At 44.8% G+C, this 21,810-nt stretch overlaps 3 protein-coding genes across 54 annotated transcripts in view; 1 reads left to right on the top strand and 2 right to left on the bottom strand.

Moving 5' to 3' along the window:
- Nucleotides 1-969, bottom strand: part of LOC118374723 (WD repeat-containing protein 49-like) — a 48,359-nt gene extending 47,390 nt beyond the window's left edge. The window contains exon 1 of one of the 3 annotated variants that reach the window (XM_052468331.1): nucleotides 719-969. The gene's annotated coding sequence lies outside the window, so the exon portion shown is untranslated. The remainder of the gene's footprint in view (nucleotides 1-718) is intronic. The other 2 variants (XM_052468333.1, XM_052468332.1) reach the window with 2 other exon arrangements.
- Nucleotides 970-1,651: 682 nt separating this feature from the next.
- LOC118374722 (programmed cell death protein 10-like) lies at nucleotides 1,652-17,572 on the bottom strand. Of its 50 annotated transcripts, none has more exons than XM_052468390.1 (11): nucleotides 17,404-17,572; nucleotides 14,351-14,556; nucleotides 13,413-13,466; nucleotides 11,178-11,295; nucleotides 8,916-9,422; nucleotides 8,572-8,619; nucleotides 8,376-8,473; nucleotides 7,990-8,041; nucleotides 7,276-7,793; nucleotides 6,324-6,406; nucleotides 1,652-2,206 (listed from the first exon to the last, which is right to left on the bottom strand). In XM_052468390.1, the coding sequence occupies exons 2-5, from the start codon at nucleotides 14,438-14,440 to the stop codon at nucleotides 9,157-9,159; spliced, it is 528 nt and encodes a 175-aa protein (XP_052324350.1). In that variant the 5' UTR covers nucleotides 14,441-14,556; nucleotides 17,404-17,572; the 3' UTR covers nucleotides 1,652-2,206; nucleotides 6,324-6,406; nucleotides 7,276-7,793; nucleotides 7,990-8,041; nucleotides 8,376-8,473; nucleotides 8,572-8,619; nucleotides 8,916-9,156. The 50 variants fall into 50 exon arrangements, with proteins under 50 accessions (XP_052324350.1, XP_052324348.1, XP_052324347.1 ...); XM_052468388.1 differs by having other exon boundaries at nucleotides 7,276-7,843; XM_052468387.1 differs by having other exon boundaries at nucleotides 7,276-7,941.
- Nucleotides 17,573-17,826: 254 nt separating this feature from the next.
- The window catches only part of LOC118374724 (neuroserpin), a 54,616-nt gene continuing 50,632 nt past the window's right edge, over nucleotides 17,827-21,810 (top strand). The window contains 1 exon segment of the mRNA XM_052468334.1: nucleotides 17,827-17,990. The gene's annotated coding sequence lies outside the window, so the exon portion shown is untranslated.

Raw genomic sequence — 21,810 nt, forward strand, 5'->3', positions numbered from 1 at the left:
AAGAAGCTGAATAAACAGCTTCACAGGTGCAGCTTGTGCGAGGGACAAGGCCACTTTAAAATGCCAGAGATGTCGCAAGTTTTAAAGGGAGAGTACAATTGCCATGCTGACTGCAGTAACGTCCACCAGAGCTGTTGCCAGATAATTGAATGTTCATTTCTCTACAATAAGCCGCCTTCGAAGTCATTTTAGAGACTTTGACAGTACATCCAACCGGCCTCACAACCGCAGACCCTGTGTAACCACGCCAGCCCAGAACCGCCACATCCAGCCTCTTCACCTGCGGGATCGTAAGGTGAAATGGGTTCCTGAGGAGTATTTCTGTCTGTAATAAAGCCCTATTGTGGAGACTCAGTCTGATTGGCTGGTCCAGGCCCACCCATGGCTGCCCCAGGCCCACCCATGGCTGCCCAGTCATATGAAATCCATAGATTAGGGCCGAATTAATTGATTTCAATTGACTGATTTCCTTCTATGAACTGGAGTTCAGTAAAATCGTTGAAAATTTTGCATGTTGCGTTTATATCTATATCCAGTATATTTCCTTTAATTCAAATTGCAATTCTGTATCCTGTTTACTACTCAAATTCATGAATTGATATTTACGAGGCATTCTCAATTAAATTCTGAATTGAGCACAACCCTGACCTGAACCATAATAGTAAGAATGCCAAAATATAACTTCTACACATAACATACAGCTACTTTTCAAACATACCAGCTCAGTCAGATGGTTCTCACGTCAACCTGCGTCCATGACCGGGTGTCCTCGCCCAGGTGTCCTTAAGGGGTCCAGAAGTCTTCACAAGTGCTTTCACACTACTAAGGTACTACAGACAAAGTCTTTCATGTAGCATTGGTTTGAATGAAGTTTGAATTCATTCCCCATTTTCTCCAAGAGTGTCTGAATGTTTTTTTCCCAGTTTGTTCCACCACCACACTCTTTGATTTTATTATGCCTCTCAAAGCCTGGAGTCTCCTGGCAACCACATCATGAGAGTGAGGCTTGTGTTTGTGTCCAGCAGGCAGTTTCTCTGGTCTATTCAGATCGGACACCGGAGAAGAGCTTATCTTAGACCAGGGTACAATTAACCCCCCACACACACACACACTGCTCTGTCTCAGGCGCATACCATACAGTAACATGTTCAGCATAGCAACACAGTAATTCACCAATTGCTTTAACAATCGCTCCAACACAGACACCTACGAACACACACACACAGACGATGGGGGTGGAGAGAACATTTTGACCGTTTCCAATTGTCTTTGTACTCCACTTACTTCTAATGGTGAACACACAGTAACCCAATGTCCAGCCGCCCTTAACACTTTTACACCTAACAGTCAGATAAAACACTGACACACACACAGTGTCATGGCTGATTCTTCCATATCACTTAATGGCCTGGAATAATCTGATTTAGTTGATAACAGCAGCAGTCAATGGCAACAGGATCCAAAAATTATGTCTCCAAGACTTCAATAATAAAACAAGACAAAAAGGCTTTCAGAATGAGATCAACCGACTGCTAGAAACGGGTACCGACCAAGAACGGCTCCTTAACTCGACCGTGGCAAATACACACAACCTATATTACATGTAAAATGACAAAAAACAAAAGACCATTTAAAAAAAAAATCTTTCCAAAATGTTTAAACTTTTTATTTGAACATTTAGCAACCAAATATCCGTTAAATATACACCATCATGTCTCATTGTTCAAGTTAGAATGTGAGGAAAAACAAGAGTCTCTGTAGTTACTCTGTTTTAGGAATCAACGGCCACATTAAGGCCCGGTGTTTTGGCTTTCACATGGACAGAGTGAGAGAGAAAGTGCAAGAAAGAGGGGGGAGAAAGAGGAGTATTGACATCAGATACTCTGGGGCGATAGCATGATCGTGGAGGACAACAAAAACAAAAAAAAATACAACAGTATTAATTATTAAAAATAAAAAAAACCTCTGGCAATTATAGTCTGACCACCTGTAACTCTAAATGACCCCCCCCATGAAGCAAGACACAGGAAATGACACAGTCCCAAAAGCAGAATCTGAACATTGTACACGTAAAGGGTTTCCGGTCCTCTGATAAAAGCCTGGGTTGGTGTGGTTAACCCCAGTCTATGTCACGGTCTTGAAGGTCTGCAGTATTAGGTTGGTTTGGTGGATGAGCCTGTTGGCGCTGACGAACACGTTTATCGCCCTGGAAACAAGCGGGACAGAGAGAGAGAGAGAGAGACAGGGACACACAGGGAAGGCGGTGTCAGTCACAGGAAACCATGGCAACGCTGGGATTGTTACAGTGCTTTGATCTGGTGAAATGTCAGGCTTCAGAGAATCAAGCCTGAATGTGATTTCACAGTGAATAGTGAATGATTAAACAACGCTGAAAATTACAAGTATCGTTTCTGCCACAATCCCATGGTCAACTAAGCAGTACACCAGGCAAAAAAAACTAAGAATTATACTGATTTCTGCTTATATCACGCTATACCACAAACAAAGTTAAAATGCAGAGACTCAGACCATTGATTGCTGTTGAAGTGACAGGTTGGCGTGAAATCTGTAACCCATCTCCGCTGTATCAGCACCATGGACAGCGCCCAACACAGTAAAGCAAGGCCGTTTTGGTAATGAATATAGGCTACAACAAGATAGATAGGGTAATTCTCCCCCCCATCCACAGGACAGTAGTAAGTGAAGTTCCTTGGCGTACACATCACAGACAAACTGAATTGGTCCACCCACACAGACAGCGTGGTGAAGAAGGCGCAGCAGCGCCTCTTCAACCTCAGGAGGCTGAAGAAATTTGGCTTGTCACCAAAAACTTACTTTTTACAGATGCACAATCGATAGCATCCTGTCGGGCTGTATCACCGCCTGGTACGGCAACTGCTCCGCCCACAACCGTAAGGCTCTCCAGAGGGTAGTGAGGTCTGCACAACACATCACTGGGGGCAAACTACCTGCCCTCCAGGACACCTACACCACCCGATGTCACAGGAAGGCCAAAAGGACCATCAAGGACAACAAATACCCGAGCCACTGCCTGTTCACCCCACTATCATCCTGAAGGTGAGGTCAGTACAGGTGCATCAAAGCTGGGACAGAGACTGAAAAACAGCTTCTGGGACGGCAGGGTAGCCTAGCGGTTAGAGCGTTGTACTAGTAACCGGAGGTTGCAAGTTCAAACCCCCGAGCTGACAAGGTACAAATCTGTCGTTCTGCCCCTGAACAGGCAGTTAACCCACCGTTCCTAGGCAGTCATTGAAAATAAGAATTTGTTCTTAACTGACTTGCCTGGTTAAATAAAGGTAAAATAAAAAAAATCTATCTCAAGGCCATGAGACTGTTAAACAGCCACCACTAACATAGAGTGGCTGCTGCCTACATACTGACTCAAATCTCTGGCCACTTTAATACATTTAATAAATTGATTTAATAAAAAGGTTTTACTAGTCACTTTAAATAATGGCACTTTAATAATGTCTACATATCCTACATTACTCATCTCATATGTATATGCTGTATTTTATACCATCTATTGCATCTTGACTATGTCGCACGGCCATCGCTCATCCATATATTTATATGTACATATTCTTATTCATTCCTTTACATTGTGTGTATTAAGTAGTTGTGAAATGGTTAGATATTGCTGCATTGTCGGAACTAGAAGCACAAGCATTTCACTACACTCGCATTAACATCTGCTAGCCGTGTGTATGTGACCAATAAAATGTTGACATGATTTGACAAAACAGCCCATGTGAATTCCCCACGAATACAGCTCGTTCTTTCGTTCCACAGTGCACAGCATTTCAAAATGCTCCTTGCTTGATGATGCCTAGAGAACCCTTTGGTTCTATCAATAACATGCTACCAGTGGGAACTCTGTTTGGGTGAAGGTCTTGTCTGCGTTGGCATTGGACACAATGCAGAACCTCCGATACGGGAACCAAAATGATGCATTTGCGGTAAATATTACAGCCGGAGGAGTATCTCGTTATTCAAGTAGCCTATCACAGACGGGCAGAGCTTTCCTCCGATTTGTATGGAAATAGAAAGGAGTCAAACCCGACTGTGGCTTTCCATGGCCCTCCCTACACACAAACACTCCTCTACGTGCTCTGTCCATGGCCCTCCCTACACACAAACACTCCTCTACGTGCTCTGTCCATGGCCCTCCCTACACACAAACACTCCTCTACGTGCTCTGTCCATGGCCCTCCCTACACACAAACACTCCTCAACGTGCTCTGTCCATGGCCCTCCCTACACACAAACACTCCTCTACGTGCTCTGTCCATGGCCCTCCCTACACACAAACACTCCTCTACGTGCTCTGTCCATGGCCCTCCCTACACACAAACACTCCTCTACGGCTCTGTCCATGGCCCTCCCTACACACAAACACTCCTCGACGTGCTCTGTCCATGGCCCTCCCTACACACAAACACTCCTCTACGTGCTCTGTCCATGGCCCTCCCTACACACAAACACTCCTCTACGTGCTCTGTCCATGGCCCTCCCTACACACAAACACTCCTCTACGTGCTCTGTCCATGGCCCTCCCTACACACAAACACTCCTCTACGTGCTCTGTCCATGGCCCTCCCTACACACAAACACTCCTCTACGTGCTCTGTCCATGGCCCTCCCTACACACAAACACTCCTCTACGTGCTCTGTCCATGGCCCTCCCTACACACAAACACTCCTCTACGTGCTCTGTCCATGGCCCTCCCTACACACAAACACTCCTCTACGTGCTCTGTCCATGGCCCTCCCTACACACAAACACTCCTCTACGTGCTCTGTCCATGGCCCTCCCTACACACAAACACTCCTCGACGTGCTCTGTCCATGGTGCTGCCACAGCACAGCAGATACAAAATCCAGAACAACCTGGCACTCAATCATATGAAGATAGATAGACATACAAATAAAGCTGAGGGGGCGAAGCCCGATTTTGCACCCTCGTAGGCCTGACGAACAGTAAAAAAAGATTTGCAGCCCCGGACAAGAACACCCGATTTAACTTGGCAACTAATCATCAAGACCTCGATGAGTTGAATCAGGCGAGTTTGTCCAGCGCTACAATACATTTACATTTAAGTCATTTAGCAGACGCTCTTATCCAGAGCGACTTACAATAAATATGTTCTGTCGGGGTCAGCAGAGGACTGTAGTTGGGAAAACACTGATCTAAATGATGCAGATGTAAACCAGTATGGGTGATATATTGTAAAGGTCAGATATAAACCTGTATGTATGGGTGATATATTGTAAAGGTCAGATATAAACCTGTATGTATGGGTGATATATTGTACGGGCCAGATGTAATCCAGTATGTAGTGTGCGTTCATCCACCTCTGGCCTGCTCGCCTCCCTACCACTGAGGAAGTAATGTTCCCACTCAGCCCAGTCAAAACTGTTCGCTGCTCTGGCCCCCCAATGGTGGAACAAACTCCCTCACGACGCCAGGACAGCGGAGTCAATCACCACCTTCCGGAGACACCCGAAACCCCACCTCTTCAAGGAATACCTAGGATAGGATAAGTAATCCTTCTCACCCCCCTTTTAAGATTTAGATGCACTATTGTAAAGTGACTGTTCCACTGGATGTCATAAGGTGAATGCACCAATTTGTAAGTCGCTCTGGATAAGAGCGTCTGCTAAATGACTTAAATGTAATGTAATGTAAATGTATGTATGGGTGACATATTGTACGGGCCAGATGTAAACCCGTATGTATGGGTGATATATTGTATGGGCCAGATATAAACCAGTATGTATGGGTGACATATTGTACGGGCCAGATGTAAACCCGTATGTATGGGTGACATATTGTACGGGCCAGATGTAAACCCGTATGTATGGGTGACATATTGTACGGGCCAGATGTAAACCCGTATGTATGGGTGATATATTGTACGGGCCAGATATAAACCCGTATGTATGGGTGACATATTGTACGGGCCAGATGTAAACCCGTATGTATGGGTGACATATTGTACGGGCCAGATGTAAACCCGTATGTATGGGTGACATATTGTACGGGCCAGATGTAAACCCGTATGTATGGGTGACATATTGTACGGGCCAGATGTAAACCCGTATGTATGGGTGACATATTGTACGGGCCAGATATAAACCCGTATGTATGGGTGATATATTGTATGGGCCAGATATAAACCCGTATGTATGGGTTATATATTGTACGGGCCAGATGTAAACCCGTATGTATGGGTGATATATTGTACGGGCCATGGAAGAGAGCAGCAGGGTAGAAACATAAGAGGTGATGAGGTTCTTACTTTCCATCTTTGAAGTAGGTTTTAAGTGTGTCGCTGAAGCTCTTGGAGTATTTCACAAACTCTTTCTTTTGGTGTTCCAGTGCCTGGGAAAAACAGACGCTTTTTACTCTTTTAGAAGATAATGGAGAGGAAAAAACACAAGAACGTCTCAAACTGACAGCCGAGGGAGAAAGAAACGAGAAAATATCTTAAATCGGCCTGTGCGTCGTGTGTGTAGTGTTGTGTTGTGTGTGTGTGCGTAGGTAGTGTGTAGTGTGTGTGTGTGTGCGTAGTGTGCGTAGGTAGTGCGTAGTGTGTGTGTGTGCGTAGGTAGTGCGTAGTGTGTGTGTGCGTAGTGTGCGTAGATAGTGTGTAGTGTGTGTGTGTGTGCGTAGTGTGCGTAGGTAGTGCGTAGTGTGCAGGTAGTAGGTCGTGTGTAGGGCGTGTGTAGGTCATGTGTAGTGTGTCGTGTGTAGGTAGTGTGTAGGTAGTGTGTAGGTAGTGTGTAGTGTAAGTAGTGTGGGTCGTGTGTAGTGTGTAGGTAGTGTGTGTAGGTAGTGTGTAGTGTGTAGGTAGTGTGTGGGTCGTGTGTCGTGTGTGTAGTGTGTGGGTAGTGTGCCGTGTGTAGTGTGTGTAGGTAGTGTGTAGTGTGTCGGTAGTGTGTTGGTCGTGTGTGGGTAGTGTAGTGTGTGTAGGTAGTGTGTAGTGTGTGTAGGTAGTGTGTGTAGGTAGTGTGTGTAGGTAGTGTGTGTAGGTAGTGTGTGTAGGTAGTGTGTAGTGTGTGTAGGTAGTGTGTGTAGGTCGTGTGTAGTGTGTAGGTCGTGTGTAGATAGTGTGTGTAGGTCGTGTGTAGGTAGTGTGTGTAGGTCGTGTGTAGAGTGTCGGTAGTGTGTAGTGTGTGTAGGTCGTGTGTAGGTAGTGTGTGTAGGTCGTCTGTAGTGTGTCGGTAGTGTGTAGTATGTAGTGCTCTCACCCGTCGGTTCTGGTACTGGTATTTACGGAAGACAGTGTTGACAGTGTCCAGCAGTTCCTTGATGGCGCTGGCGATATCTCTGTGGACAGAGCATAACAATTACTTTTGGTCCACCAGCCAATGTGGCAGGTAGATTTTAAAACACAATACATGTATTACTAGTAAGAAGTAATGTAGTATATTATTTCATTACATTTCAGTAATTATTCAGTAATTACATTTTACATTTCAGTTTCAAGTAAATTAGACCAACTTCTATGGCTGAATCTTTCACTCAGTTCTTCACATGCAGACAGCCCCAGCCTGGCAGTTTCAGCACCAGCTGGAATAGGCTATATAGGATTCTTAGTTCTTTAGTCCACCGTGGCTGGTGAAATTAACATCTACCCGCATTTGGCAGGTGTTCATTTTAGTCCCCGTCTGTGGACAATGACTCCAACAGCAGTCAGACATCTTGAACCATCTCACCTCTCACACTCCTTAGTCCAACAGCAGTCAGACATCTTGAACCATCTCACCTCTCACACTCCTTAGTCCAACAGCAGTCAGACATCTTGAACCATCTCACCTCTCACTCCTTAGTCCAACAGCAGTCAGACATCTTGAACCATCTCACCTCTCACACTCCTTAGTCCAACAGCAGTCAGACATCTTGAACCATCTCACCTCTCACTCCTTAGTCCAACAGCAGTCAGACATCTTGAACCATCTCACCTCTCTCACTCCTTAGTCCAACAGCAGTCAGACATCTTGAACCATCTCACCTCTCACTCCTTAGTCCAACAGCAGTCAGACATCTTGAACCATCTCACCTCTCACTCCTTAGTCCAACAGCAGTCAGACATCTTGAACCATCTCACCTCTCACTCCTTAGTCCAACAGCAGTCAGACATCTTGAACCATCTCACCTCTCACTCCTTAGTCCAACAGCAGTCAGACATCTTGAACCATCTCACCTCTCACTCCTTAGTCCAACAGCAGTCAGACATCTTGAACCATCTCACCTCTCACTCCTTAGTCCAACAGCAGTCAGACATCTTGAACCATCTCACCTCTCACTCCTTAGTCCAACAGCAGTCAGACATCTTGAACCATCTCACCTCTCACTCCTTAGTCCAACAGCAGTCAGACATCTTGAACCATCTCACCTCTCACTCCTTAGTCCAACAGCAGTCAGACATCTTGAACCATCTCACCTCTCTCACTCCTTAGTCCAACAGCAGTAAGACATCTTGAACCATCTCACCTCTCTCACTCCTTAGTCCAACAGCAGTCAGACATCTTGAACCATCTCACCTCTCACTCCTTAGTCCAACAGCAGGCAGACATCTTGAACCATCTCACCTCTCACTCCTTAGTCCAACAGCAGTCAGACATCTTGAACCATCTCACCTCTCACTCCTTAGTCCAACAGCAGTCAGACATCTTGAACCATCTCACCTCTCACTCCTTAGTCCAACAGCAGTCAGACATCTTGAACCATCTCGCCTCTCTCACTCCTTAGTCCAACAGCAGTCAGACATCTTGAACCATCTCACCTCTCACTCCTTAGTCCAACAGCAGTCAGACATCTTGAACCATCTCACCTCTCTCACTCACTCCTTAGTCCAACAGCAGTCAGACATCTTGAACCATCTCACCTCTCACACTCCTTAGTCCAACAGCAGTTGGACTAAGGACCTCCTTTCTAGAACCTCTTACACTCTCATTCCTCCCTCTGCACTTTTAAATACAGCTGAATTCTACCATGTTCCAAATATTCCACTGACAAAGTTACTTAGAGTGACTCAACAAACACAAATTCAATTTGAGAACTGGCAAATTGAGCCAAGACAGAAACAAGCCCTGAAAAGTCTGGGGGAGAGGAATTGTGTGCGTGTACTACTTGAGACTTAGTATTACATTTGAAAGAAAATGGGAACAAGAGAATGAGTGTGTTTTTGGAGAACTGTGTGCTTGTGAAGTGTTCATCACATCACTGAAGGTGTGCTGGGAGGTCTGTGAGCGAGTGTGTACTGACTTGATGGTCTGTAAGAAGCGTACTCTGTCGTTGATCTCGTCTGGGATCTTGCTGAGGATGTGTTTGAGTGCCCGAGCCTTGTCATTCAAGTCCTGGAACTCCTGCTCCGGCCTGTCAATCATGAACTCTATACACACACAGGAAGAGAGCCACAGCCTTAGTCACCATGGAGACAGTCATGTCAACAAAAAGAAGCGGTGGAATGTAGAGAGCATTCCAGGCCCTGACAGAACAGCCCCACCCAGAGAGCAGTCTGTGTGCCTGAACACACACACACACACACACCTTTCATTGTGAGAGGAAAGTTAGAAAAAGGTGCCACTGCAGTGTAACCTTGCTGACAGCAGGAGGTACAGCTCCTTCAGAAAGTTTTACTAGTTAAAAATTAAAAACTGATATCTTGAGTCACCCCTTTCTTGTGGAAAGTCTAAATAAGTTCAGGAGTAAATATTTGCTTAACAAAGTTACATAATAACTTGCATGGACTCACTCCGTGTGCAATAATATTGTTTAACAATTTTTGAACGACTACCTCATCTCTGTACCCCACACAAACAATGATCTGTAAGGTCCATCAGTTGAGCAGTGTATTTCAAACACAGATTTAATCACAAAGACCAGGGAGGTTTTCTAATCCCTCGCAAAGGGCACCTATTGGTAGATCAAAAATAAAATAAATACATTGAATATCCCTTTCAGCACGGTGAAGTTACTAATTACACTTCGGATGGTGTATCAATACACCCAGTCACTACCAAAGACACAGGTTTTCCTTCCTAACTCAGTTGCCAGAGAGGAAGGAAACCGCTCAGGGATTTCACCATGAGGCCAATGGTGGCTTTAAAACAGTTAGTTTAATTGCTGTGATCAAAATTGTAGTTACTCCACAATACTAACCTAATTGAAAGAGGGAAAATAAGGAAGACTGTACAGAATAAAAATATTCCAAAACATGCATCCTGTTCACAATAAGGCACTAAAGTAATACTGCAGAAAATGGGGCAAAGAAATTAACTTTACGTCCTGAATATAAAGTGTTATGTTCAGGGAAAAGCACAACATCAACGAGAACCACTTTACATATTTTCATGGTGGTGGCTGCATCATGTTATGGGTACGCTTGTCATCGGCAAGGACTAGGGAGTTTTTTGTGATAAAAAGAAACAGAAGAGGCCGAGTTACAGTTGACTTAAAATTGGCTTGAAAATCAATGGCAAGACTTGAAAATGGCTGATGATCAACAACCAACTTGACAAGAGCTTAAATAATTTTTTTAAAGAATAATGTGCAAATATTGTACAATCCAGGTGTGCAAAACTCTTAAGACTTACCCAGAAAGACTCACAGGTGTAATCACTGCAAAAGATTATTCGAACATGATTTGACTCAGGGGTGGTAATATTTATATATTTCATTTTAAATAAATTTGCAAAATGTTTTAAATTTTATTTCAAGGCTTTTACTTTGTCGTTATGGGGTATTGTGTGTAGATGGGTGAGATCTATTTAATACATTTTGAGTTCAGGCTGTAAAAACAAAATGTGGAATAAGTCAAGGGGTATGAATACTTTCTGAAGGCACTGTTTATTTAGTATTCAAACAGAAGCAAAGGCCCTCACATCACGGTGTGACTGTGTGTCCGTGTGTAACTATAGCTGAGCTTCTCATTCTGTGCACATGAATTCATTACTACCATCAATCAGGCCATGCAGGAGAGAAAATTCAAGCCTGGAGGGGAGAAATGTCTCACAGGAAGCAGAGGTTGTTTTATTCGTGGAGAAACACCACCATCCTGAGGTGAGAGACGGTACTGTACACAGATGCACAATACCCATCATCATCTAGGACTAGGTTATTCACTGCAGAACAGAGAGACACACACCTTCCACATCGTCTGCAGCCATTCGCAGTAGTGACTCAGTGAAGTTGACCTCCACTTTCTTCTTCTCCAGGATCTTCATGATGATGTCCTGGGTCAGCCCTGGGTTCTCCTTCTCAGCCTGACAATCAATCACAGAACACACATCAGTCTATGACAACAATGTTTCCCCTAGAATTTTGTCATTAGGGATTAAAAAAGAAAAATAACCATTTTAAAGTACATTTCCTGTAATTCTGCCCATTTTGTAAACAAAATCAATGGGGCCCCATGCCATTTGGGGAATTGTAGATTCTCTTTATTTTGCCAATTGTTAGATCCGAAAGATTATCTTTAAAAAAATATATATAGCTTCATTATCTTTTCGACATACTTTATACGTGTTTGTTTGCTTATATATTTTAGGCGGCAACGATATAGCAGCAGCGCTAAATGAATAGGGGAAACACTGGACAATCAGCCACAGAACATATGCAGACACACACCAGGCATTACTAATCAACCACAAAAACACACACATTTACGATAATAGAACACAGACCCATGATCGGAGTTAGACACTGTCCATCAAAGACAATCAGATTTGAATCACACTGGAACAGTGGAACCACTCATAGGGGTATTTTAGGAAGCTAGTTAGATCTACGCTGAGTTTTCTAAGCTAGCCAGTTTCAGTTAGCTTCACATTCCAGCTCAGGCTTCCTCTATGATAGGAAGGCGGCTATGGATCCTGCACCTGCTGCTAATTCAAGACAGCTCTCCAGCAGGCTATTGTGGGAATGGGCTATGAGAAGAGCAATCTTTCTTTGTGTTGACGGTTATCTTGAATTGAACCCAGAATTGACCAAAGTGAGCTCCTCTATCCAGTCTCAAATGCCCTGTCCCCCTCAGTGTATAAAATGCTGCCCCGTCCCCCTCAGTGTATAAACGCTGCCCCGTCCCCCTCCGTGTATAAAACGCTGCCCCGTCCCCCTCAGTGTATAAAACGCTGCCCCGTCCCCCTCAGTGTATAAACGCTGCCCCGTCCCCCTCCGTGTATAAAACGCTGCCCCGTCCCCCTCCGTGTATAAACGCTGCCCCGTCCCCCTCAGTGTATAAAACGCTGCCCCGTCCCCCTCAGTGTATAAAACGCTGCCCCGTCCCCCTCAGTGTATAAAACGCTGCCCCGTCCCCCTCAGTGTATAAAACGCTGCCCCGTCCCCCTCAGTGTATAAAACGCTGCCCCGTCCCCCTCAGTGTATAAAACGCTGCCCCGTCCCCCTCAGTGTATAAAACGCTGCCCCGTCCCCCTCAGTGTATAAAAACGCTGCCCCGTCCCCCTCAGTGTATAAAACGCTGCCCCGTCCCCCTCAGTGTATAAAACGCTGCCCCGTCCCCCTCAGTGTATAAAACGCTGCCCCGTCCCCCTCAGTGTATAAAACGCTGCCCCGTCCCCCTCAGTGTATAAAACGCTGCCCCGTCCCCCTCAGTGTATAAAACGCTGCCCCGTCCCCCTCAGTGTATAAAACGCTGCCCCGTCCCCCTCAGTGTATAAAACGCTGCCCCGTCCCCCTCAGTGTATAAAACGCTGCCCCGTCCCCCTCAGTGTATAAAACGCTGCCCCGTCCCCCTCAGTGTATAAACGCTGCCCCGTCCCCCTCCGTGTATAAACGCTGCCCCGTCCCCCTCCGTGTATAAACGCTGCCCCGTCCCCCTCCGTGTATAAACGCTGCCCCGTCCCCTCAGTGTATAAACTCTGCCCCGTCCCCCTCAGTGTATAAACTCTGCCCCGTCCCCCTCCGTGTATAAACGCTGCCCCGTCCCCCTCCGTGTATAAACGCTGCCCCGTCCCCCTCCGTGTATAAACGCTGCCCCGTCCCCCTCCGTGTATAAACGCTGCCCCGTCCCCCTCCGTGTATAAACGCTGCCCCGTCCCCCTCCGTGTATAAACGCTGCCCCGTCCCCCTCCGTGTATAAACGCTGCCCCGTCCCCCTCCGTGTATAAACGCTGCCCCGTCCCCCTCAGTGTATAAACGCTGCCCCGTCCCCCTCAGTGTATAAAACGCTGCCCCGTCCCCCAGTGTATAAAACGCTGCCCCGTCCCCCTCAGTGTATAAAACGCTGCCCCGTCCCCCTCCGTGTATAAACGCTGCCCCGTCCCCCTCCGTGTATAAACGCTGCCCCGTCCCCCTCCGTGTATAAACGCTGCCCTGTCCCCCTCAGTGTATAAAACGCTGCCCTGTCGCTCCATCTCCTTACCTTTATAAACGCAGCCCTCAGGGTCTGTGCTGCCGACAGGTTCACTCTCTCCAACTGTAAACACATTATCACTGCATCAAAACCCTTCTTACAGATACCATCTTCTAATCAACATAGCATATACACATCTCAAACAGATACCATCTTCTAATCAACATAGCATATACACATCTCAAACAGATACCATCTTCTAATCAACATAGAATACACACATCTCAAAAACAAGGAAAGCAAACACCTATACTAATTACCACAAGATGAAAACACTTCAAACTGAATAGTTAGTAGCTACATACATGGAAAAACCATCTCATTAGCGAACACGGCAGACAACAAAAACTACAGTACACTGGTACAAACAACATTGAACAAAACAAGCCTGTGTGTTATTGGTTTTACTCTCCTTGTGGGTACTAGGAGTCCTTACAATGAGAGTAAAACAAGGACATTTTGATAAGTGGGGACATTTTGTCTGTCCCCACAGGGAAAATTGGTATTTTATGGTTAGGTTTAGGTTTACGATTAGGGAAAATAGGATTTTGAATTGGAATAAATTGTTTGGTCCCAGAAGGATAGTTGTGTGTGTGTGTGACTAATACCTGGACTAGCTGAGTCAGTGAAACAGCAACCTCCCCACATCAAAGTGGCCACAGGGAACTCCTTTGCGTCATCAGAGAGACACTGGTGCTATACACAGTAATTATCACACTTCTCCATCCCTCGCTCTTCCCTTCTATTCTTCCCTACCACCCTCACCCGCGTTCTCCACAACACCGATTTTATAGAGACCCATTTACCCTGACCCTATTTCTCCAATCCAACCACACTCTCTCCCCCCCATCCCTCCCTCGTGACTAAGGTTAGTTATAACCTTAGAGACCATAGCACGCACACGCCCCATTCAACATCCTGTCTTTACCAAATCCTTTCCTCCTTACCTCGTGGAAGACGGGGTACATCACAGTGTAGAGTGTCATGGAAACCATCGAGGTCGTCTCTGCTTCATTCTTCATCTCTTCCATTGTCATCCTCGTCCAGAGGCCAACGTTTCTGTACGAGTGTCTGTATATGGAGTGAAGGCTGCTTCCGGGGCAGAGCTCACCTCATTCACTGATTACAACACTCAGAGAAGAGAAAGCAGGACCTGAGGAGAGAAGACGGGGTAGAAAGGGTATGGGGGATAGAATGGGAGGTAAAGGACAGAAAAGACCATCCAACATTACATCGCCTACTTCATCACTATAATACCTCATTTAGGCTATTTTCATTGCTTGAGGTCTAAATGTAGGCCTTGTTCTGTCCTAGTAATGTCTACGTCAACAAACAAGGTCTAGCCTTGGAGGGTGATGACATTATATAACCAGGTAAACATTCCATCTGGCTCCGGTTCAAAGTCAAACATGTGGTGCAGGGCGGTGGGTGTGGAGAGACCGACACAGACCCTAAGCTCTACAAGACACCTGGCCCTGCCTGTGCACACCTGGGCATCTGAGCAAGCATGATAAGGTTCTCTATCCTCCTACTGACTGACACTTTCAGCAGCATTATCTACTGTATGACGTCACCCTGGGCCATTACCAGACAGCTCTTCACTGTGTGTAACTGGATGCATTTAGAGGCCAGGAGGGAGTGTCAATGCTGCCCTTGTTCTGCAGATACTGACTGACGGTTTCTTTCCCTCTGTCACTGCGATTCCATGACTCAGCCCCAGCTGACGAAAGGTGACAGTTTTATTTCTGGCCAGGCAGGCAGTGTATTCAGAGGGTGTTAATAAAACCATAGCTAGTGGCTGCTCTGAGCACTGCTCCCAGGTCAGCTTCACCCCTCTTTATTCCTTTCAGACCAGGATGGAGGCAGGGAAAACTGATCCTGGAGACTCCACGTGTCAAACTCATTCCACGGAGGGCCGAGTGGCTGCGGATTTCCCCTCCTCCCTTGTACTTGATGAAATAAAGTCAGTAATTAGTAAAGAACTCCCCTCACCTGGTTGCCTAGGAGTTATTGAAAGGAAAACCCACAGAAACCATGACATCTACAGCAGCCGATGTCACAGGAAGGACAAAAAGATCATCAAGGACAACACCCACCCGAGCCACTGCCTGTTCACCACGCTACCATCCAGAAGGTGAGGTCAGTACAGGTGCATGAAAGCTGGGACCGAGAGACTGAGAAACAGCTTCTATCTCAAGGCCATCAGACTGTTAAACAGCCATCAGTAACAGAGAGGCTGCTGCCAACATACAGACTTGAAATCATTGGCCACTTTAATAAATGGAACTCTAGTCACTTTAATAATGTTTACGCATCTTACATTAGTCATCTCATATGTATATACTGTATTTTATACCATCTATTGCATCTTGCCTATGCCGCTCTGTCATTGCTCATCCATATATGTATATATTCTCTTTCCATTCCTTTACTTAGACTGTCGGAACTAGAAGCACAAGCATTTCACTACACCTGCATTAACATACGCTAACCATGTGTATGTGACTAATAACATTTGATTTGATTTGGTTTTTACTAGACTCTCCATGGAATGAGTTTGACACCCCTGGCTTAGGTCATGTCCCAATAATCTCACAACAAGCTTCCATTTCTTGACTCGTTTCCTTCATGGTCACTGATTTGAAAGGACTTGATAACAGCCTTAAGGAACCATAGTGAGACTAGACACATTCCCACCAATCAGTGAAGAGTGTGTGGGGGAGGGGCAATGGCTGAGGAAAGGAAACAGATTGGACACATTCTTTCTTACCTAACACTATGCTCCTCTCCTCTGACTATTATCTGGCCAGCTTTACTGTGGGCAATATGCTGATTAGATGGGCCACTGGCCTGCAGAACATGACATCACTTTTAAGAATTAAGGTCTCAGTTGTCCAGTCTGTCATGGTACAAAGACCAAGCTATACATCCAAGTCCATTAATATGTTATTTCAGGCAGTAATGCCTTAATCACATTGTAAAAATGTATAGGTTTATTACTGGCTGTTAAACTTCATTTTATGTCCACAGAGTCATTCGTCACATAAAGTAAGGCGCGTGGACGGCTGACTGATCAGATAAGCCAGATGATATGGAGAAATGTACAGCAGTTACAACAGATGTCTCTCGAATGAGCTAATTACATTTCCAACTACTCGTGACATTTTATTATAATGATGTCATCGTTTGATGAAAACTGCGGTGTAGTCATTTGTCCAAACACCACCAGAGTTTATATGGGACAGATTTAGGTAACATAACACACAAGGTTAACATAACTCGTTTCGTTCCCGTTGAAGAACCCATTTGCACCAGAATAAATACACCCCTAGACTCTGTCTGGACAAGGCGAACACAGTTCGTCACTTCGATATCGAAGGGACTTTTTCCGTAGCAGGTTAGGCGACAGGTTAAGGTTAGGAAAATGCTCTCCTAACTTACTAAGAAAATCAGTTTGTATAGAAGTGCGGTGAAATGAGTTTGTCCCGTCTCGACAGACAGACTAGCTAGCAGCTACCGTGCGACGTTAACGGAACCAGTAGCGTTTTGTCGATAGCCAACCAGTTACGTAAACTGACTGAACCGAGGCTCGGTAGCCAACTAGCGCTTAGCTACGTAAACAAGTTTCGTCGGTTGTTAGCTAAGCTAGCTATTTTAGCAAGCTGGGTGTCACCTGCCACTGGCAGAGTACCACACTAAGAATATTAACTAGATCATTTAAGTGTAGTTATATAATAACCACAGTTTCGTTGCTTGTAGTTAGTAATTTCATTGTCCTAATCCACCGACAACTCCTATCTGATCACCTGTTAGCTAAACATACTTAAATAACAGTGAGGGTCATTTCTAAATAGTAACTTAGTTGCCATAGCCAATTTGTAGGACTCATCGTCCAGGAAGGTAGCTAAGTTACTAACGTTAGCTAGCTAAACAAAAACAAACAAAAAACGATTTTCTAACGTTAGTTGGTGAAATAGTAACGTTGCCTTTAGCTACATACCTGTTTACACCGTGGTATGCTGCTTATTTAGACCGAACTAGGCTCATTTGCCGTGACTAGCATTAGCCAGTCGAGTGTTTTCTTTTCTCATTCAAAGACGGAAGTTTTATGTATGATCAAACTGTCTGGGCAAAGGTTTTTTTTTCCAGCTGTCCACCAAATGGGTTGACGGTTGTAGTTTTTTTATACGTCTCCAATAATGGCAGTGATGAAGACATAGTAACAATAAAAACTACAACTCCCAACTAGTTCAAGCAATTATGTGGCGTTCTACACGAAACAACTAAAGCGTCAACAAAATTATTTAGCCGACAAAAAAAAAAAATACAAAAACGACATATTTCACAGACAAACTCCATCCCAGGCAAACATAAATGTTACATTGATAGTAGAAAAAAAGTACTGAAATCAAAAGAGTGCGTAGTTTTACAGGAAGGGTAGTGAAGAACCAATCAGCGCATGGAGAGGGTGGGGCAAGAGCGAAAATATTTAGCTCGGAGAGCGACCTGCCACGGCGGTGAAGAGAAACAGCGAGGCAACGCAAGAGACCGTACAGCATCCCTACAGTAACTACCCGATACCGTTCGGTAAGGCGATCTTTTGAAATAAGCAAAAATATGTTCAAAGCATTGTGTGTATATCAGTTATACATCAATGGTTTGATTGCTGCCATTTTCACGTTTAGATTTGACGATTGGTGATTTTATCATAGTTTGTGATATGTTCATGTTTTCACATGATATAGGTGCGGTTTTATGCCATGGCAAAAATGAAGTTACTAGGCGACCACGAGGAATATTCTCTGTGCACTTTGTGTTTTCTGGTCATTTTGTCTGTACTGATTCTATTAATCTAAAAAAGGCATCATCGATAGCCAGTTGAGGACACACACAATTACAATATTGTGGGTCTCTAATGTCCTTGAAATGGATTACGCCTAGTATTGACTGGAAATTCCTTCTCTCAAGTGTTTTATGTTATAATAAGAGGGTTGATTTCCCACCCGGGGCACCACACACCCAGGCCCCGGGGAACCACACGCCCAGGCCCCGGGGAACCACACGCCCAGGCCCGGGGGAACCACACACCCAGGCCAGGAAAACATTGTTGTTTATTGAAACAGTTCACTTCCTGCATTTTTAACACAAGTGGTGTTGAAAATAGGTTGGCAGTTTTATAATGATATTCTACACATTTTGCCATGATGCTGAGATAAAATGTTGCAGTTTAAAGCTAATTTCCTGCTATTCTACACATTTTGCCATGACACACATTTTGACTCACATGAATAACAATGCTAATGCAAATGATCAAGAACATGTTACTTAAAAATGATTGAAAAATAGCAAACCAGTTAGTTCACTAGGCCTACACCACCTCCACCAAAGCCATTGGAAAAAAACAAATCTCCACTTTGCTTGTATGCGTCATAGAAACAAACTGAGACGAACAACCATATTTTGTTATTAATCCCATTAATCCCATGTCGTATCGTTTGTTCATCTCTGATGATGAGCCGGCTGTGAACTCGGTGTGTGTGTGTGTGTGTGTGTGTGTGTGTGTGTGTGTGTGTGTGTGTGTGTGTGTGTGTGTGTGTGTGTGTGTGTGTGTGTCTCCTCTGATTGCCAGTGAGTGCTGAATTAATTGCATTTCAGTAATTAAATTACTTTTAAATCAGCCTTGTGCCACATTGGTGGGGGGTATATGTGTGTGTTTGCGGTTGGTGCAGCACACAGAGGCGATAAAGGATAGGTATGCACAGTAGCTGCCACGATTTCCTCGTCTGAGACCTGAAGAGTGGCTGGCTGTGTGCCTCCCAGGCAGGGGAGGGGCTGACCGTTTAGCCTAGTGGGCACAGTCACTGTCCTTTGCGTAGGAAGCTCAAGCAGGCAGTCATACTGTATCATACTGTAGAACAGATCAAACCTGGAACGGTCAAGATCTCACTCAAGCAGAAACAGGCCTCTGTTGAAAAATCTGTTTCATCTCAGTTTCATCACTTTGGTTCTAACTGGGTTATTCATGGTTAACTGGGTTATTCATGGTTAACTGGGTTATTCATGGTTAACTGGGTTATTCATGGTTAACTGGGTTATTCATGGTTAACTGGGTTATTCATGGTTAACTGGGTTATTCATGGTTAACTGGGTTATTCATGGTTAACTGGGTTATTCATGGTTAACTGGGTTATTCATGGTTAACTGGGTTATTCATGGTTAACTGGGTTATTCATGGTTATTCATGGTTAACTGGGTTATTCATGGTTAACTGGGTTATTCATGGTTAACTGGGTTATTCATGGTTAACTGGGTTATTCATGGTTAACTGGGTTATTCATGGTTAACTGGGTTATTCATGGTTAACTGGGTTATTCATGGTTAACTGGGTTATTCATGGTTAACTGGGTTATTCATGGTGAACTGGGTTATTCATGGTTATTCATGGTTAACTGGGTTGTTCATGGTTAACTGGGTTATTCATGGTTATTCATGGTTAACTGGGTTGTTCATGGTTATTCATGGTTATTCATGGTTAACTGGGTTGTTCATGGTTATTCATGGTTAACTGGGTTATTCATGGTGAACTGGGTTATTCATGGTGAACTGGGTTATTCATGGTTATTCATGGTTAACTGGGTTGTTCATGGTTATTCATGGTTAACTGGGTTATTCATGGTTAACTGGGTTGTTCATGGTTATTCATGGTTAACTGGGTTATTCATGGTTAACTGGGTTGTTCATGGTTATTCATGGTTATTCATGGTTAACTGGGTTGTTCATGGTTAACTGGGTTGTTCATGGTTATTCATGGTTAACTGGGTTATTCATGGTTATTCATGGTTAACTGGGTTATTCATGGTTAACTGGGTTATTCATGGTTAACTGGGTTATTCATGGTTAACTGGGTTATTCATGGTTAACTGGGTTATTCATGGTTAACTTGGTTATTCATGGTTAACTGGGTTATTAAAGGTTAAAGTCAAGAGAAATGAATGAAAAAGCAAGCCTTGCCACGAGAGAGACCACAGCAGGGAGTCACGGCAGGAACAAACGTCTGGAACAACAGCATCTCTGATTCCACTGGTAGGAATACATTATGGTTGCAGTTGTATGTTAATGCACTGGAAGTCAGAATGAGATTTGGATACATAGTAGCAATATACTCTGTAGAGGCTGCCACATTGGAATACACACACACACACACACACACACACACACACACACACACACACACACACACACACACACACACACACACACACACACACACACACACACACACACACACACACACACACACACACAGGGATTGCAACAGCAGGTTTGTCCTTTACAATCCACAAGAGATTAGTTGATCCTCTGAGTGAGAGAAAGGGGGATGAGAGAGAGAAAGGGGGATGAGGGAGAGAGAAAGGGGGATGAGAGAGAGAAAGAGGGATGAGAGAGAGAGAGAGAGAGAAAGGGGGATGAGAGAGAGAGAGAAAGGGGATGAGAGAGAGAGAGAGAAAGGGGGATGAGAGAGAGAGAGAGAGAAAGGGGGGATGAGAGCAAGAGAGAGAGAGAAAGGGGGATGAGAGAGAGAGAGAGAAAGGGGGATGAGAGATAGAGAGAGAAAGGGGGATGAGAGAGAGAGAGAAGGGGGGATGAGAGCAAGAGAGAGAGAGAAAGGGGGATGAGAGCAAGAGAAAGGGGATGAGAGCAAGAGAAAGGGGGATGAGAGAGAGAGAGAAAGGGGGATGAGAGAGAGAGAGAAAGGGGGATGAGAGCGAGAGAGAGAAAGGGGGATGAGAGAGAGAATGGAATGAGGGGGATGAGAGAGAGAATGGAATGAGGGGGAGATGAGTGACAGAGAGAGGCAGTGATAAAGAGATGAGGGTGAAAGAGAATAGATGTATAGTGAAGGTGTCAATACAGAGGGGAGATGATGCACTGTTGTTTCCAGCCAAGGATTATACTCCTACATAAAATACCCCTCACACACAACGTCACACATACAGTCACCATATCAGATTGATATGAATCTGTAATTATACTGCAATACTAGAGGTATGATGCTCATATACAGTACTGGAACGATAGATATTCTCCCACACACCCTTTCCCTCTTTACATAGTCCACAGCCCTATGTTATAACACACACATACACAACCACATAACACACTGTCCTCAGTGCTGGTATTGATTTGCTGGCTGTTGTGGGTGGGCTGCTGATCAGGCAGAATGACTGATAGAGACAGATCCTGTCCTCCCTTCAATATCACCTCTCTCTCCACACCCACACCCCTCTCTCTCTCTTTCTCTCTCTCTCTCTCTCTCTCTCTCTCTCTCTCTCTCAATTCAAGGGCTTTATTGGCATGGGAAACGTGTTAACATTGCCAAAGCAAGTGAGGTAGATAATATACAATA

Source organism: Oncorhynchus keta, chromosome 18 (genome assembly GCF_023373465.1).
Source record: "Oncorhynchus keta strain PuntledgeMale-10-30-2019 chromosome 18, Oket_V2, whole genome shotgun sequence".
Lineage (NCBI taxonomy): Eukaryota > Metazoa > Chordata > Actinopteri > Salmoniformes > Salmonidae > Oncorhynchus > Oncorhynchus keta.

Bases quoted from the DNA above. Each gene is read 5' to 3' on its own strand.
- LOC118374722 (XM_052468390.1), bottom strand. From the start codon at position 14,440: ATGACAATGGAAGAGATGAAGAATGAAGCAGAGACGACCTCGATGGTT. The intron at 13,467-14,350 runs GTAAGGAGGAAA...ATGTGTTTACAG, and splicing joins TGTACCCCGTCTTCCACGAG to TTGGAGAGAGTGAACCTGTC. The intron at 9,423-11,177 runs GTGTGTGTCTCT...GTGTGTGTATAG, and splicing joins GGCTGCAGACGATGTGGAAG to AGTTCATGATTGACAGGCCG.